The sequence below is a fragment of the Neolamprologus brichardi genome, chromosome 23 (assembly GCF_056152115.1).
Source record: "Neolamprologus brichardi isolate AB-2024 chromosome 23, ASM5615211v1, whole genome shotgun sequence".
In the NCBI taxonomy this organism is placed as follows: Eukaryota; Metazoa; Chordata; class Actinopteri; order Cichliformes; family Cichlidae; genus Neolamprologus; species Neolamprologus brichardi.
The window spans coordinates 38,016,095-38,031,576 of record NC_142125.1 but is presented as its reverse complement, the minus strand read 5'-3'; the positions used below and the strand labels follow the sequence as shown (position 1 = coordinate 38,031,576).

The window sequence follows — 15,482 nt, the reverse complement described above, 5'->3', positions numbered from 1 at the left end:
GATGGCACCTTGAGACCTAGCTAGCTAAGATTAGAACTCGGCTGCCGGGAAAACTTGTTTTGTAAATGTAGCAGAAAAAACATTATATTTCAATACTGGCTTATTGATGCCGAAGCTTTTCAACACAGTCATCTCTGGTGACATCTGGTGGCCAAAAATATGAAGAACAGCTTGAATTTACAAATGAAAGTGTACTGCTTCATTATGACTGCCTACTCTACAGAGTGGAGTTCACAATTCTGTCTGATATTGGTCCACCTTGTGTTGCTTTGAACATGTATTTTTTGGGTGAAAAAATGATGTCTATTTTTTTAATAAATAAATTTGATCAATTAACTTTCCTTATTTAAGCATGTGCCATGGTGTGGTCTTTCTTTGTTTGTAACTCCTTGATCTTTGTAAATACAATAGATGAAAAATACATACAATATACATATAATAATGTATAACATATTAAGGAGTATGCTTCTGCTGTGAGGTCCTGCCTCCATGTACTTATGCAGTTAATCACTGGACAGCTGGCCAGGTAGGTTTATAAATAATATTATATTAGGCCTTTTTTCTTATACATATTTTTGACCTAGGAGTAGAATTGATTGTGAACTGGAAAGGGAAAATGTTTATGAACTTGTAAAGTAAAAACATGATGCATTTAAGGTTACCCTGTTTGGTTTTTATTTAGAAAGAGAATTTGTTCCACTGTGCGATGGTCGAGTCTGTTTCTTTTCTTGGAGATAATTTCTCCTGCCTTGGAGAAAATCCTCTAACATGGAACAGACTGAAGAAGAGGCTGGAGTGCACAGAAACTGCAATGGAAGTTGGTAGAGATGCAGGTATGCGGTCTTCCCGGGTCCCACAGACTATCACCAAAAAAGAATAAACAAATTAAATTGCTGCACATTTTGTAGAATAACATTTTAAGATTATTTAAAAAATAAAACAATGTAATGATGATATGTTTATTATGAAAAGCAGATGTTTTGTTAAGACATTTTCAGATAAAATAAGTACAAAACAAAGGCAAACAACAAGAACAGAAAGCTGGCAAACTGACCCGATTGGCCAAAATCAACTCAAAATGCTCCCACATGACAGAACCTCCTCTCTTCCTCGCTGGCTCCATATCTCTCAATAGAATGATCAGCAGTTTGCTATCTCTCACCATCAAAACACTCCACAATAAAATCCTGCAAATGATTCACTTCCTTAGGAACCATTGAATCAGGTACCAAAGCAGTTACCTTCTAAATGAAACTTTGGACATCACTGATTACGTGACTGTGGCCAAACGAATCAAGTCTCGACACAGTGCTTCTGAAGCATTGTGTTACAGACCTCCTACTACAATCCTTCCCATCATTAAGCATTAAACAGCCAAAGAACTACAAGGGAAATGAACACGGTCGGCAGCTGCCAGGCAGAAAAGGAATCATCGAATGTGATCCAACAGCTAATCTAGATAGATTAACTCTACATGTCTGTGACCAAGATGAACTAAACATGCCAAATGACACTGAACAGTTGGTGGAATTCGCAAGCAATACACACAAGTGTAATATTTTCCACAAAGAAGTCCTTACTACACCTGCCTAAAATGAATTTCTTTGACCGTACTCATTGGATTGATGTTACTCACAACAACAGGAAGATCTGAGAAACTCATTGTGTGTTTATAATAGTCTAAATGACTTGTGGAGCCATTTATAAGAAAGTGTGGGGTCAAAAGTTCAAACAGTTGTACATAAACACAAATCCTCCCAATGTGTCATTAATTTGCCATAAGAGGAAATTAATTAGGACGATAAGGAACAATCGATTGGCATGATTGAGCAAGACCTCGTACATTGCCAGCGGCCACAGTAGTCTGGGTAACAACCCAAATTGGAAGCACCAGAGCTTGAGTTTCCCTGGGAGTGCAGTGTTGTTAATCCGCCTGAGGTCATTAGCCATGTTCTGGCTTAGTTGTTCAAGTTGAGGTCTGCATTATACCACCGTCCCAGGCTGTTGATGGAATTGGTCACCCAATCAACACCCACAGGTTAACAGGGACGAAACTGGTGGAAGATCACGTCACAGAAAGTCTCTGTGCTCAGCCAATGGAAAGCCTTTCCACAGGCTGAGAGAACATTTATCAACAAAACATATTAAAATACTTCTCTGAATGTAATAAACTAACTAACTTTACCTTTTCTGCTCTCTCTTTTCTCTACATTTCAGGGAGAATTAAACTAAAGATTTGTTCATCAGCTGGTAACAAACCTGCTCACAGCTCAGCTCCAGACTCAGATTTTGTGCCTTTCAGCGTCTGAGGATGTGTTCGAGTCTCTCCACCAGCCGCCTGATTCTTCTGATCTTCCTGGTGTGATAATGCTCATCTGTGTATCAGATACAGTTTTTATTTCTGGAGTTTGCTCTGTTCTGAAAGTTTAGTAGCACCAGCTAAACATCTTTTTCTCAAAGTGATCATAAACAGGGGCGGATCTATAATCTCTTGCCACCCCTAGTGCCACCCCAGCTTTTTATATGACAGTGTTGTTAATTAAAGTAAGCTAGCATTAACACGTTGAGCCTCGCTACAATAAGCATTGCCTATAAATACAAACTTCTGACTGGCAGTCTATATATAGCAATCTATGATTTTCAAATGGTGTCCTGAAATGCCTTAGGAATATTTTGCCTTTGGTAGCTTGTTCATTTTATAAAGACTTTTAATGCTGTCAATGGGGATTTATTCAATAAACATGTTGCTGGCACACACACACACACACACACACACACACACACACACACACAAAAAGTGAGTTCATAAATGATTTATACATGCGTTTCCAAAATGAATTATCTATTGACACACATAATTAATTAATTAATTAATAACGTACTTAGTTATTTTGTTTTGGCATTCTTGATGCCCCATATGGGAAACATGATATAGTTAACTGAAATAATTAAATGTGCTTTTAATTTAAAGGAAATTATGTTTTAATTAATTAACAATATAATTACAAAATTATTTATTACTTTAATTCCCATTTGTGATTAATAAATGATACATTTAATTAATTATTTAATGAATGGCTTTTGGCACTCTTGGCATGCCATATAAAACCATTATACACTTTAATAGTGAAATAACTAAATGTTTTTAAATTGCATGAATTAATAATTTAAATACTATGATTTGATACATCATTTTAATACCCACAGAGGGTCAGAGTCAACCACCAACCTCTGAAAACCCAGAGGAAGAAAGCCGAAGAAAGTCAGAAACATTGGTGTCAAGAAAATTGCCAGTGAATTTAGCTTTTTTCTAGTAACGAGAATCTTCAGCGAATGCAGCAATTGCACCAAAACACTTCTGGATTGAAACATAATAGTCACCGCTATCAAACATCTGACAGTTTTTGTGTATTCTGAAGTGAGATGGATAAAATAATCAAGGCCACAGCTAAACGCCTTATTGAGTCGTATAGAAGTCCACACATTTTCTTCTCTTCTGTAGTGTTATCAGAATATTCATGTGTTTACAAGACTAATGTTGAGCAGCTAACATATAATATTCATGACTTCAGCTTTGGGAAAAGCTTTTAGGAAGCCGTTCAGCTGCTGCTTTAAAGGCAGTGTCATCGTGATTTTTTTTAAATGCCATGTCTCTTTTAAAATCTTAAAGAAATCTAGTCTGGCCTCAGAATTGACATCTGAGGTATATTTTATTTAAAAACTATTTGATGCAACTTTAATTAGACCAGTGGTTATCAAACTGTGGTACACGTACCACTAGTGGCACTTGGGCTCTCTCTGGTGGTATGCGGGAAATCTCCAGTTTCTTCTAAGATTAGATAATATACCGTTGTGGACGTATGCAAAGACAACATGAGAGTTCCCGAGGCTCTTCTGGGAGTTAACCAGAAAACGTCTCCTCGAGCGTGAGTCCTCTATGAAGAGCAGCCTTTCCTTACCGCCAGTGGTCACGGCCGCCACAGAGCGCAGGTGGACATGTTTCCCTGGGCCTTAAAACTGCAAAGGCAGCACGGTGATGTCACGCTGATGGTAAAAACACAGGCCTTTTCCGCAGTGCCACGGCGCCGTGATCCCAGCCACCATCGGTGTGGGCGCGGGAGATCCCGTCGGTCAGTCGGGAACTATCGCCTGGATGCTGAGTAGCCAGGAGAATGCCATGCGTTTCTTCTGCGAGTGAGCGGTAATCCTTTGCGGAGCTATGACCTAAACCCTTCATCCCTCTGTGTCCTCATTTACACCAGAGTTCAGATACTGCCATAAATTATGTATAGTGTCACACCAATAGTAACAACATCAGTGGCATCACTAAAGTTGCCAGGTGAGTTTATAAATAGAACCCATGACATGAAGCAGGTACTACTGTTTTGGACAAAAGGAGATGACACAATGGGCAATTGCATAGGTAGGAGCGATCCAGACCAAATGCAGACAACTGTAATGGATATTCATAATCACAGCTGTACCTGCTGCAACTGTAACACACAAGGTCTTTTCCTCCATTCGCAGACGCCGAAGACCCCACAAGGCCCCCAGTGTCCGCACTCGTGGGAGAAGACACCGTCACAGACACTAGACATGTGGCTGTGGCTCTCCTCCTGAGACACAACTAACCCTGAGTAATTCATATATTTCATGCAAATAATTTACTGATCCGGAGATTGGTGGTTCAATCCCTGCCTTTATTCCTGTATGCATGTTGTTTTCACCATCCTTTGTGGATATTCTAGATGTCAGTGACTTCTTTACTCATCTGTTTCTTTAGATTGTGGTATGATGCATTGCTTTATGAGATCTACTTCACTTTGTCAGACATGTTCTGTGTGAGTGATTTCTTGATTCGACAAGTCTGGTAGTAATCAGGCCCGAGTGTGACTAGTGAAATTGAATTCAGCTTCAATTAAAATGTAGTTAATGACAGTTAATATTTACTAGGGCTATCTTTGTTTTATATCAAAATTTATTTGATGATTTGAAATATTTCAGTGTGACAAATATGCAAAAAAAGAAGTTGGGAGGAGATCAAATACTTCAGGAAGAGCTCAGCGGCCCACACCTCACATCAATGGATGTGCTGTTGAGATGGTCAACAGCACATCAATGGATGTGCTGTTGAGATGGTCAACAATGTGAAGTTCTTGGGTGTGCACATGTCAGATGACCACCACCATCACGAAGAAAGCTCAACAACATCTTCACTTTCTTCGGAAGCTGAAGAAGGCCAGTCTGCTTCCTCCCACCCTCCCATTTTTTACCAGGGAAAGAAGTCTCTGCAGCGGCTAGTGAGGACAGCAGACAGGATCATTGGAGGCCCTCTCCCACCCATCTCCCCTCTCTACATAATGCTATATTTGCATATTTTACATCTTGCACATGTCTTTGTTTCGTCTTGTCCACAATATCCTGACCATCACTTGAACCTGGTATTCAATAATAACTGCACAACATCTCACTTCACTGTAACTGCACACGATCACTTTGTATTGTCTTTTGTCCTGTCCTTGTTTATCACGCATTCTTATAAATGCACCACGAGGGGCTTGGGGTGAAACAGCATTTCAATACGCTGTATACTGTGTATATTGTTGTATTGACAATAAAGATAAAAATCTTGAAATAGGTCTAAAATAAGCCAAGGTGTCACAGGACCTTAGCTTATTTAGTTGGACTAATCTATTTAAATTTGAAAATTGTGGCATTATAGCAAGATGGCATGGTTGCCATGACAAATACTTTCATTTTAAAAGACTAAAACATTGGTATAAAATTAATATTAGTATTAATAGTAAGAAAACGTGTTTTTCATATTATGAAATTAAATTACAGAGAAGTTGATTTCCTATGGATCATGTTTTATTCAGGGTAAGTACATCATTAACACCATTACTTATTTTTTCTACTTTTAAAACAGTTTTTCTGTCAACTAATGTTTTTGGATCCATAATTTTCAGTTCCACTCAATCTCTGCAAGACAGACGTTATGTTAGAGGACTCCAGAAACAGAAATACCACAAATAACAGCTGTGCTGAACACAGGTTACAAGTTAGCTGATCCTCAAGTGAAACTAAAAATTTGTTTAATTACAATCACAAAAGTGCTTAGGTCGTGTGATGGTTTGCTGGAGCTTGTGTTTTCTCCAAAACCTTGACACCAACGGTCTTGACCGCAAGCAGCGCTTCGTTGCAGGCCCCGGATATGTGAGAAGGTGGTAACAGGAAGCCGTATTCCCCACGGTCCTGGAGCTCAAACGTAAAGGAGTATTTGATGCCAAGTTTGTGCGCCCAGTCGTCAGAGCCGCCAGATGATGGGTCTGAAGAAAGAATAGAAACACTCACACTCACACAGTGACTTTGCTTTAAAAAAAGAAAAAGAAAAAAGGCTGTCTTACATAATGTGGCTGCTCCAGGACCATATGTGTAGGTGTTCCTGTAATGTCGTTTGATCCTCTGGGCAGCTTCTTGGACCATCTCAAGCTTATGAACAATGTGTGTTCACAGAGGTTTAGACACAACAGCTGAATAAGTCTTTCACTGCTGTTGGATAGACTCGTGGATCATCCAGACTACTCACCAAATCGTTGTGGTTCTCCGCTTGATCAAAGGTGTAGGAATATGGGAAGATGAGCATCTGGGAGTAGGAGTGGATGGTGATGTAGAGTTGAACTATGTTCTTGTGTCTGCGCAAGAAGTTGGCCACAGCCTGCGTCTCGGGCTCAGACTCAGGAAACGGCCCGCAGTTGATTTCCTCACAAGGATTTTGAGAGGATCCCTTAACTGGGCACAAAAGCGACATGATTAGATAGATTAGATTAGATAAAACTTTATTCATCCCTCGGGTGGGTTCCTCTGGGAAATTTGTTTTCCAAAAAAGCACAGCACCGACAGAAGTTACAGAGTTAAGAATATTATATATATATATATATATATACACACACATATATAAATACAAAGACATATATAGATAAAATATACAAAGGGGATAAATAGAATAAATAGGAATAAAAATAAAAATAAAAATACAAGTGAATTGCACATTTCAAGTATTGTATGTGACCTTGTGGAAGCTACAGAGACCCTTGCATGATCAACGAGTGCGTCCATACATGAGAAAAAAAAAGGGAAAGGAAAACTTACTGCCCCAATCGACATCAAAGTTTCTGTTGAGGTCAACGCCAACGCAAAAACCCGAATTACTGATGGAACGGTTCTTCCTCCACCACCTTCTCTTAATCTGAAAAATATAAATAAGGAAAAATCATACATCTATTTAAAATGACTTCTTTTACATTGAAAAAATGATTCTGAGTTCTTACTGCCGTCCACGTGTATTTGTATCCATCAGGATTCATCACAGGCAGGACGTAGACATCCATGCTGTCCAGGATGCGAGTAATTTCCGTGTTTTGCTGATAAAATGACAAAGACTGACGGACAGACGGCAGAGCGTTCAGTGAAACTGCTCCGAGAGAGAGCAGACTCCATTGCATTTACAACAAAGAGCATTTAGAGAGCTCAACTCCCTATCAAAGGCAATGGCTAAAATAAAGTTTGATGTCAGCATTGTCAATATGGAAATCTAGTGTAGTGCAGCGGTCCCCAACCCCCGGGCCTCGGACCGGTACCGGTCCGTGAGTCGTTTGGTACCGGGCCGCGAGAGTTGAGGCTTATTTTGTTATCGTTTTTATCGTTAACTCTGTTTTCCTGGGTTTTTTCACGTGTGTTATGAATAAATCTTCTTTTTAAATAAACCAGTCCTAGTTTTATTTTGTTGTATTTATCTGCAACACCTTAAAGGCCGGTCCATGAAAATATTGTCGGGCATAAACCGGTCCGTGGCGCAAAAAAGGTTGGAGACCGCTGGTATAGTGTATTAGTCTTTTTCTGTCATTGTGAAGTTATACGTCTTAATATGTTGCTTTACGTTTGGGGATGATCCAGTGGAAACTAAAGCTTTTTCATAAAGCTTCATTTGACGTGATCCTGACCTATGACCTTGACACAGTACATACTAAAATGGTTAGTTTTTAGTTGATTGGAACTTTGGCTTCTATAAGATAAGATAATGTATTGTTGTGATCCATAAGAAGCTGTGGGTAATATACAGTTTTGAATGTCTTTCACCTTTGGTGTGATTGTGGGGTTGACCAGATTAGCACCAAAATTAAATCATTTTGAGCTGTTACTGGTATCTACCATCAAACAAAATTTGAAAATGATATCTTGAACACTGTGGTGACTACAAACTGCTAACAAAAAAACAGACAGACAAACAAACAAATGTAATCGATTACAGAGAACAAACACAGACACCGCAGCTCAGTTGGACTCACGTGGTGCACAAACCACAAGCAGAAAGCCGGAGAGATCCACTCTCTTGCGTGGATCCCACAGTCAATCCACATGGCTTTCCTATTTGGCCTGTCATTGAAAGACAGCTGAGGAAAAAAGAGGCCATACACATGAGTCTGTGCTCAGGAAGTAAACTGAGCTGTCAACACTGAACACTTTACAGCTTAAAGTATGTCTAATGGGATAAACAATGTTGATTATTTACCCCTAAAAGTGTACAAAGAGTAAAAAGAAAAGTCAGTGAGTGTTAAATATAAGGTTCGCGGGCCAAAATTAGCCCAGCAAAAGACTCCAACCCAGCCCACTGGATGGCTTTGGAAAATCTGATGGAGGGCAGACATTTTAGACTTTTAACTGCATTTTCTTAACGACACCAAAGTAATTAAGTAATAGATAATCAATGAAATGACAGAAATGTTCCTGGGTTTTTACTATGATCTATTTTCTGTGAATGAACAAAAACTTTCTGTTTTGTAAATATGGGACAGTCTTATCATTCCTACAAGTTCAAGTTGACGGATGCAGCTTTACCTTGAGAACGTATAGCGGCCGCTTCTCGTATGAAGAACCAATAAGGATGGCTTTGACTGTTCTGGGGTTGTCTTGTGCAGTTCTGTTAATCCAGTCATAAATCTACAATGGAGACGGCGTACGTGGTTGTAAGCTGTAATATCGTATAACATACAGGGTAGCTGTGCATTTCCATGTAATCTAAAACAACAGCTCTGTGATAAACGGTGGCTGTGGCATCATCATCATCACTAAACATGCTTAAAGCGGACTTATTATTCATCCAATCCGAACTGTCTATCCAACCTGTCTTAGGCCAAGAGGCAGGGGACACTCTGGACAGCTCGCCAATCTATCGCAGGGCTACCAAGAAGAGATCATTCACACTGACATTTACACCTATGGGCAATTTAGAATCACCAATTAACCTAACCTCACTGTATCCCTCTAAACTATTTGGCAAATGTACAATGATTCAGCACATAAATCATGACACGCTGCTCTCCCCTGCATAACCTTTATAGGTTAAAAGTTGGTATCGGCAATACTGCTCTTGATTTACTTGGTATCGGATCGATACCAAAATTTGCAGTATCGCACATCACTAATGGTCACAGCTCTGGCTGTGAACTCCACCCACCTGCCATTCAAATCTTTTGTTCACATGGGGCAGCCAACCAGAAGAAAGCTGGCGTAAGCCCCATACAAAGATGGGGCCTGGTTCTGCCGGAGGTTTCTTCCTGTTAAAAGGGAGTTTTTCCTTCCCACTGTCGCCAAAGTGCTTGCTCATAGGGGGTCATATGATTGTTGGGCTTTTCTCTGTATCTATGAAGCGTCTTGAGGCGACATTTGTTGTGATTTGGCGCTATATAAATAAAATTGAATTGAATTGAAATGGATGGGGTGGAGTTAAGTGATGAACCAATGGGGAGCACCAAGGCCCAGAATAAGACTGATAGGGATTACAGAGGCTGAAAACAAAACTACAGAGCTGAAAATGAGCACATCAGGACTCCTTTCAATCTCATTCTTTTAAATAGGAAATGTATACCTCCTCAAGGGTGTGATATCTCTCATAAAAAGTTGAGCCGCTTCGTGGGTCAGTGGAGTCATTCTTCATCTGCATTTCGGTCAGCACATTAGGATTAGCCAGTAAGACCCTAAAATAAACATGCAAACACAAATGATTCACTTGGAATGAAATGTGACCCGATGCTTAGTGAATGGTGTGCATTAAGCAGCATACTTGTGTGTTATGCCATGTTTCTGCAGTATAGCCTTGACTGTCACAGAGCTGTTTGCAGGGACATAGAGGTGGACCTGCACTTGTGTACTGATGTACTCATTTGAAACAGGCTGCCACAGGACTGTCTGTGAGAAAATATCTGATGTAATGAATCACAGAAGTAAAAACAAAACATTACAGGTGTATGATCACTCAACTTTAATGCCTACCTCATAGTGTGTGGATACATTCCTCAAGATGTCCACTTGTTCTTGTGTTTGTGGGGTGATCGATAGAACTTGGTCACTAAATTTAAAAAATAAAAAATGCAGTTCACATACAGCCATATAGTACCGATCTCACTCGGTTACCCATAGGGAGTGTATTTGCATGTGTCACAATATGGTTGCAGGTGTTTACACAGGAGTGTCATAATCATTTTTAAACGGTTCAAAATGAGAGTAAAGACTTATAATCTAAACAAAAAACAAAAAAAAACAAAACAACCACAGACAGAAATCTCTGCTAAGATGTCTCACCTTGTTTCTGTGCAGTATCCTGGCTTCAGTAGTATGCTCAAATTCATGAAAACAAACCAAATCAAAGGAGTCGACATGATGTCAGGGTCCAGCTGGAATGGAAAAGGCAGAGATCCGCTCAAAGTATGAGGGCAGGGAGACGATATTGATTGAAACTGTGTTTATTTAGAAGTTGAACTTTACTTTTAGAGAAGAACAAGGGCACGGGTCAGCTGAGCCAGAGCCCTCTGCTTAGTTAACTGCTACTGTTAAATTGTAAACAACTTTATCAACTTTTGTAGTACAAATCGCAAAAGTCTAAAGTTACGTCAGCTCTACGCTTCTTCTTTTTAATAGTAGGCGTAACACCTCCTCGCCTCTGGGTGGCGCCAGATAAAAGGGAAATACTATAGAGTTTGAGGTTCACGTGGGGGGGGAACGGGAAGAAAACAGCATAGGGGGAAAGTGGAAGCGATTTTTGTGATGTGTTGTTAAATTTCCATTGCCAAGATGTCGGCCCACGATCAGCTGGCCCACTATTTGTGTGAGTTAACAAGGTAGGATATATTTGTTTTTAAAGCACGCGCTCAAGCCGGGATAACAGGATAAACGGTCGCGTGGGGAAACCGAGTTAGCTTGTGTCGTTTTCTTTTCGGGTGCTGCTGCTAGTGCTGTAGTAGCAGAGACGATCTTTGGTCAAAGACAGAAACGATTAAGAGCGGTGAAATATTGCACAAAGCTCTGGTTATTTAGCTGTTGAGCTAATTTCCCTGTACGGGGGGAAATGTATGTGCACAGACCGGGGGGGTGTCCGGTTTGTTAATAATATAATATAACGTCTCTATAAAATCCAAAAGGGGACTGGTGGACAGTTATTTAATCCAATAAGATTTTTTTAATAAGCTTTAATGATAACAATATATTATATTAACCTTATTTAAAAATGTAATGCAAGTTGAACACTCATTATAAATATGTAACACGGTTTCTTTAACCCCCATAAAACTGTTCGCGTCAAATTTGACCTGTTTTGACATTTGATAGCAGTAAAAACAACCTAAACGTCATTTCTTTAACTTCAAATTTGATGTTATTTCTTAAACTAACCCCAAAATACAAAAAAAGAAGAATTTTAAAAAAAGTAAATTACGTGTGCTACATTTTTTTTCTATACTGAGGCTCTTCCGGGTTAAATTTGACCCATATCTGTTGAATTTTAGCTCCACCAGCGGGTTAATAGTGACAGAGGTCGAGAAGAACCTGTTGTTCTAAAAAGTGATTGCCTGCCAAAAAATATAAACCAAACATATCTCATTAATGATGTCAAATCATTTTGAGCCAGAAAAAAACATTCCTGATACAAGGTAGATGCTGCAATCATATACTTCCTGCAAAGTCAAGTCTCATTGACATTAAAAACAATGCGTTTTTCACAGTTGTATCAAGTTGTCTAAAAAGAACTGGATTGATTATAATATAGTTACAATAATGCAGGGTTATAAAGATACTTATTTATTTTTTCATTTTATATATAACCCCTTTGTAAATCCCGTTGACTAACCAAAGGTAAACAAAGAAAGACTTTATCACTTTATGGCAAAACACCTTGACACTATCGCGAGAACTGCCTGTGTTTCACATTTGCTCAGGTTCCCACAGAACCTGCTTTTCATTGGGAAATCTTCAAACAGTGTAAAGTAATATCATGATCATACATGGTGCATAAAAGAAACAGGGGTCATACAGGGGTCACAGAGTGCCTTGACGCAGACAAGAGAGCATGGCGGTGGAGGGGTTAGCACTGTCACGTCACAGCTGGAGCCTTTCTGTGTGGTTTGAATGCTCTCCATGTCCCTGTGTGGGTTTCAGCTTCTCTTGCACAAAGGTTTATACCTTGTTTTCTGATGTCTTTTTCTTTGTGGATTTTACCATGTATTGTCTTCTCTATCTCCTGGATGTATTTTCCCTTCTGCTTCTTTCTCTAAAGCTTCATCTTCAGTGTGTTTATGAATTATAACCCAGGTTAACAGAACTACTCAGCATTTTCTACCCATGTTTTTCAGTTTACTGTGGAAGTTGTTGCTGCCCCTGCTGTTCCTCTGTGTTCTGCTTGTTGCTGTCCTGGTCCTGCTGGTGCTGGCAGTGCGTTTCTGGCTGCAGAGCAACAGGACTGTGCGGCGAGCAAGGGACGGACGTCCCACCGTGGCCTTCTTTCACCCTTACTGTAATGCTGGGGGAGGAGGAGAGAGGGTGCTTTGGTGTGCTATCAGAGCGCTGCAGAACAGGTAGAGCTGAGTGTCTTTTTGCTTTTCCTGCACAATTTTAAGGTGATTCTCAAAAGTCATAAAAGACCTCGATGTCTCCACAGGTATGCAGACATCAATTTTGTGGTGTACACAGGGGACCTGGGGGTGACAGGCCAGCAGATTCTGGAGGGAGCGCGACGTCGCTTCAACATCCTGCTCCCCCGCCCGGTTCACTTTGTGTTCCTGAGGCACCGGCTGCTCGTGGAGCCCGGACTGTTTCCTCACTTCACCCTGCTGGGACAGAGCGTGGGATCTGTCTTCCTGGGGTGGGAGGCACTGACAGAGTTTGTTCCAGACATTTACATCGACTCCATGGGTTATGCCTTTACTCTGCCTCTGTTCCGCTACCTGGGAGGCTGCAGCGTGGCTAGCTATGTTCACTACCCCACCATCAGCACTGACATGCTCTCTGTAGTCAGAGAGAGAAACCCCAGGTATACGCTGTGTTCAAAGAGCACGTTAACTGATTGTGTTCTTAATTAATTAATTAATTTTTAAACAGCTGTTTTCTAACCGTCTCACACTGTTAATGTCTCAGGTTCAACAACCCAGACTACATCTCCAACAGCCTCTTCCTGAGTGCCTTTAAGGTGGTCTACTACTGTCTCTTCGCCCTGCTCTACGGCATGGCCGGCTCCTGCAGTGACCTGATCATGGTCAACTCCTCCTGGACCCTCGATCATATCCTATCACTGTGGCGCTCCCCCAACCGCACCTGTGTGGTCTACCCGCCCTGTGACGTCAGCGCTTTCACAGACATCCCGCTCGAAGAGGACGGGGACAGGAAGTGCCACTCGATCATTTCTATTGGGCAGTTCAGGCCGGAGAAAGACCACCGGCTGCAGATTCGAGCCTTTAAAAAGGTGCTTGATAGGAGGAGGGAGGGGTTAGGGGGAAGAGAGGCGCTGAAGTTGGTTCTGATTGGTGGATGCAGGAACCAGGAAGATGAAGACAGAGTGCTCATGTTGAGGGGGCTGTGCCAGGAGCTGGGCGTGGCTGACAGGGTGGAGTTTAAGCTGAACGTACCCTTTGAGGAGCTGAAGAGAGAGATGGAGGAAGCTACAATTGGACTTCATACCATGTGGAATGAACACTTTGGAATAGGTAATCAATCCGTTTGATATAATGTCTATTTTAAAACGGGATTTTCTTGAAAATATCCAACTTCTTTCTCTTTTTCCCCCCTCCTAGGTGTCGTGGAGTGTATGGCAGCAGGGAAGGTGATTCTGGCTCACAAGTCTGGCGGCCCCAAGTTGGACATTGTTGTACCTTTTGAGGGGGGTCAGACTGGCTTTCTTGCTGATGACGAGGACGGCTATGCAGAAGCCATCCAAAGGATTCTGGCTATGCCGTCAACCAGCCGCCTGCAGATCAGGCGCAACGCGCGTCAGTCTGTGGCTCGCTTCTCAGATCAGGAGTTTGAAGCCTGCTTTCTAGCCGCTGTTGAGCCACTCATAGGAACGCTCGAGCGATGAGAGGAGGAATTATTCTACATGTGTGTTTGTGCACGTGTCGTGATGTTTGATACTTGGAGCACCTTTCCTCTGACGCACTTAGAGCTGCAGATCAGTCATGTGCTCACGCAGAGAGCTGTGGATAAAAGACTCCCAAACACAGGTATTGAAAGGTTAGTTCCAGGATTTCTCCTAAAAGTAGAAATGAGAGAGAATAAAGTTTGAATCAGAACAACTGAAGGCTCTAATTTGGGGTGAAAAACCCACAAAACAACAAAACTAAGTGATGTTTTGAGCACACTGCTCCACTCAAGGATCAAAGTCATTCCCATAAAACGTGAATATGACTCAGATAATAAATCTTAATGTAAGTAATGAAAATGTTCTTCATGTAGTGGGTGTGAATTCATCCACAATCCTGTGTTTAGAAGTTAAACGTTGTCTGTTGTTCCAGTTTTGTTAAAGTGGTGCGTGTTAAAGGGATGTTTCACCCCAAAGTGGATCTACTGTGATGACATTTATCCATCTGGATTGTTTTGGTAGGTTTGCCATAGACAGTAGAAATAAAGTAATAAAACTTTATGGTCCTTTGAGCATCATCGTAAGTTTTTGTTTTTTTAAAGAAAAGCAGCATTTTGATCCTTTGAGTACTACAAGGCCAGTGGCAACTATATTCTTTCATATTCAAGAGGCCTCCAAAACAGCTGGATAAAAGCACAACAGAGCGGTGTTAAGATGTGTTATAGTGGCTGACTGAAGCCTAAATCCCTCATTAAATGAGGATGAGCATCATGTACTCCAATCAGAGATTTTATCAGATGATGATTAAAAAATTAAAAAAGTAAAGATATGGTGATTTAGTCCACAGAGTGGTAAAATAAACATTTGAATTAAAGTTCGTTATTTTAACGCTGAGTGCACACTCAGTGCTGCTTTTTATTTCTAACGTGATCGCTGCACATTAGTGCTCTGAAACTTTAAACGATACTCCCCCACAGCCTAAAAAACAGACGTGGAAATCTCTGTAGTTTGTCACGTGATTAAAGCGAAATTAATTTGACTGAACATTTATTCTTTGTGTGTTAGATAGAATCAAGTCATT

At 40.7% G+C, this 15,482-nt stretch overlaps 2 protein-coding genes across 2 annotated transcripts; one reads left to right on the top strand and one right to left on the bottom strand.

Moving 5' to 3' along the window:
* Positions 1-5,853: 5,853 nt before the first annotated feature.
* On the bottom strand, positions 5,854-10,802 carry cpb2 (carboxypeptidase B2 (plasma)). The gene is made up of 11 exons (XM_006804959.3): positions 10,642-10,802; positions 10,333-10,408; positions 10,124-10,248; positions 9,929-10,037; positions 8,899-9,000; positions 8,349-8,453; positions 7,332-7,442; positions 7,153-7,249; positions 6,590-6,792; positions 6,408-6,492; positions 5,854-6,329 (listed from the first exon to the last, which is right to left on the bottom strand). The coding sequence occupies exons 1-11, from the start codon at positions 10,716-10,718 to the stop codon at positions 6,118-6,120; spliced, it is 1,302 nt and encodes a 433-aa protein (XP_006805022.2). The 5' UTR covers positions 10,719-10,802; the 3' UTR covers positions 5,854-6,117.
* A 238-nt stretch (positions 10,803-11,040) lies between these two features.
* alg11 (ALG11 alpha-1,2-mannosyltransferase) lies at positions 11,041-14,765 on the top strand. Its single transcript, XM_006804960.2, has 5 exons — positions 11,041-11,177; positions 12,684-12,905; positions 12,989-13,360; positions 13,465-14,030; positions 14,118-14,765. Exons 1-5 carry the CDS (start codon positions 11,131-11,133, stop codon positions 14,399-14,401), a joined length of 1,491 nt encoding a protein of 496 aa, XP_006805023.2. The 5' UTR covers positions 11,041-11,130; the 3' UTR covers positions 14,402-14,765.
* The last annotated feature ends 717 nt before the right edge of the window (positions 14,766-15,482 follow it).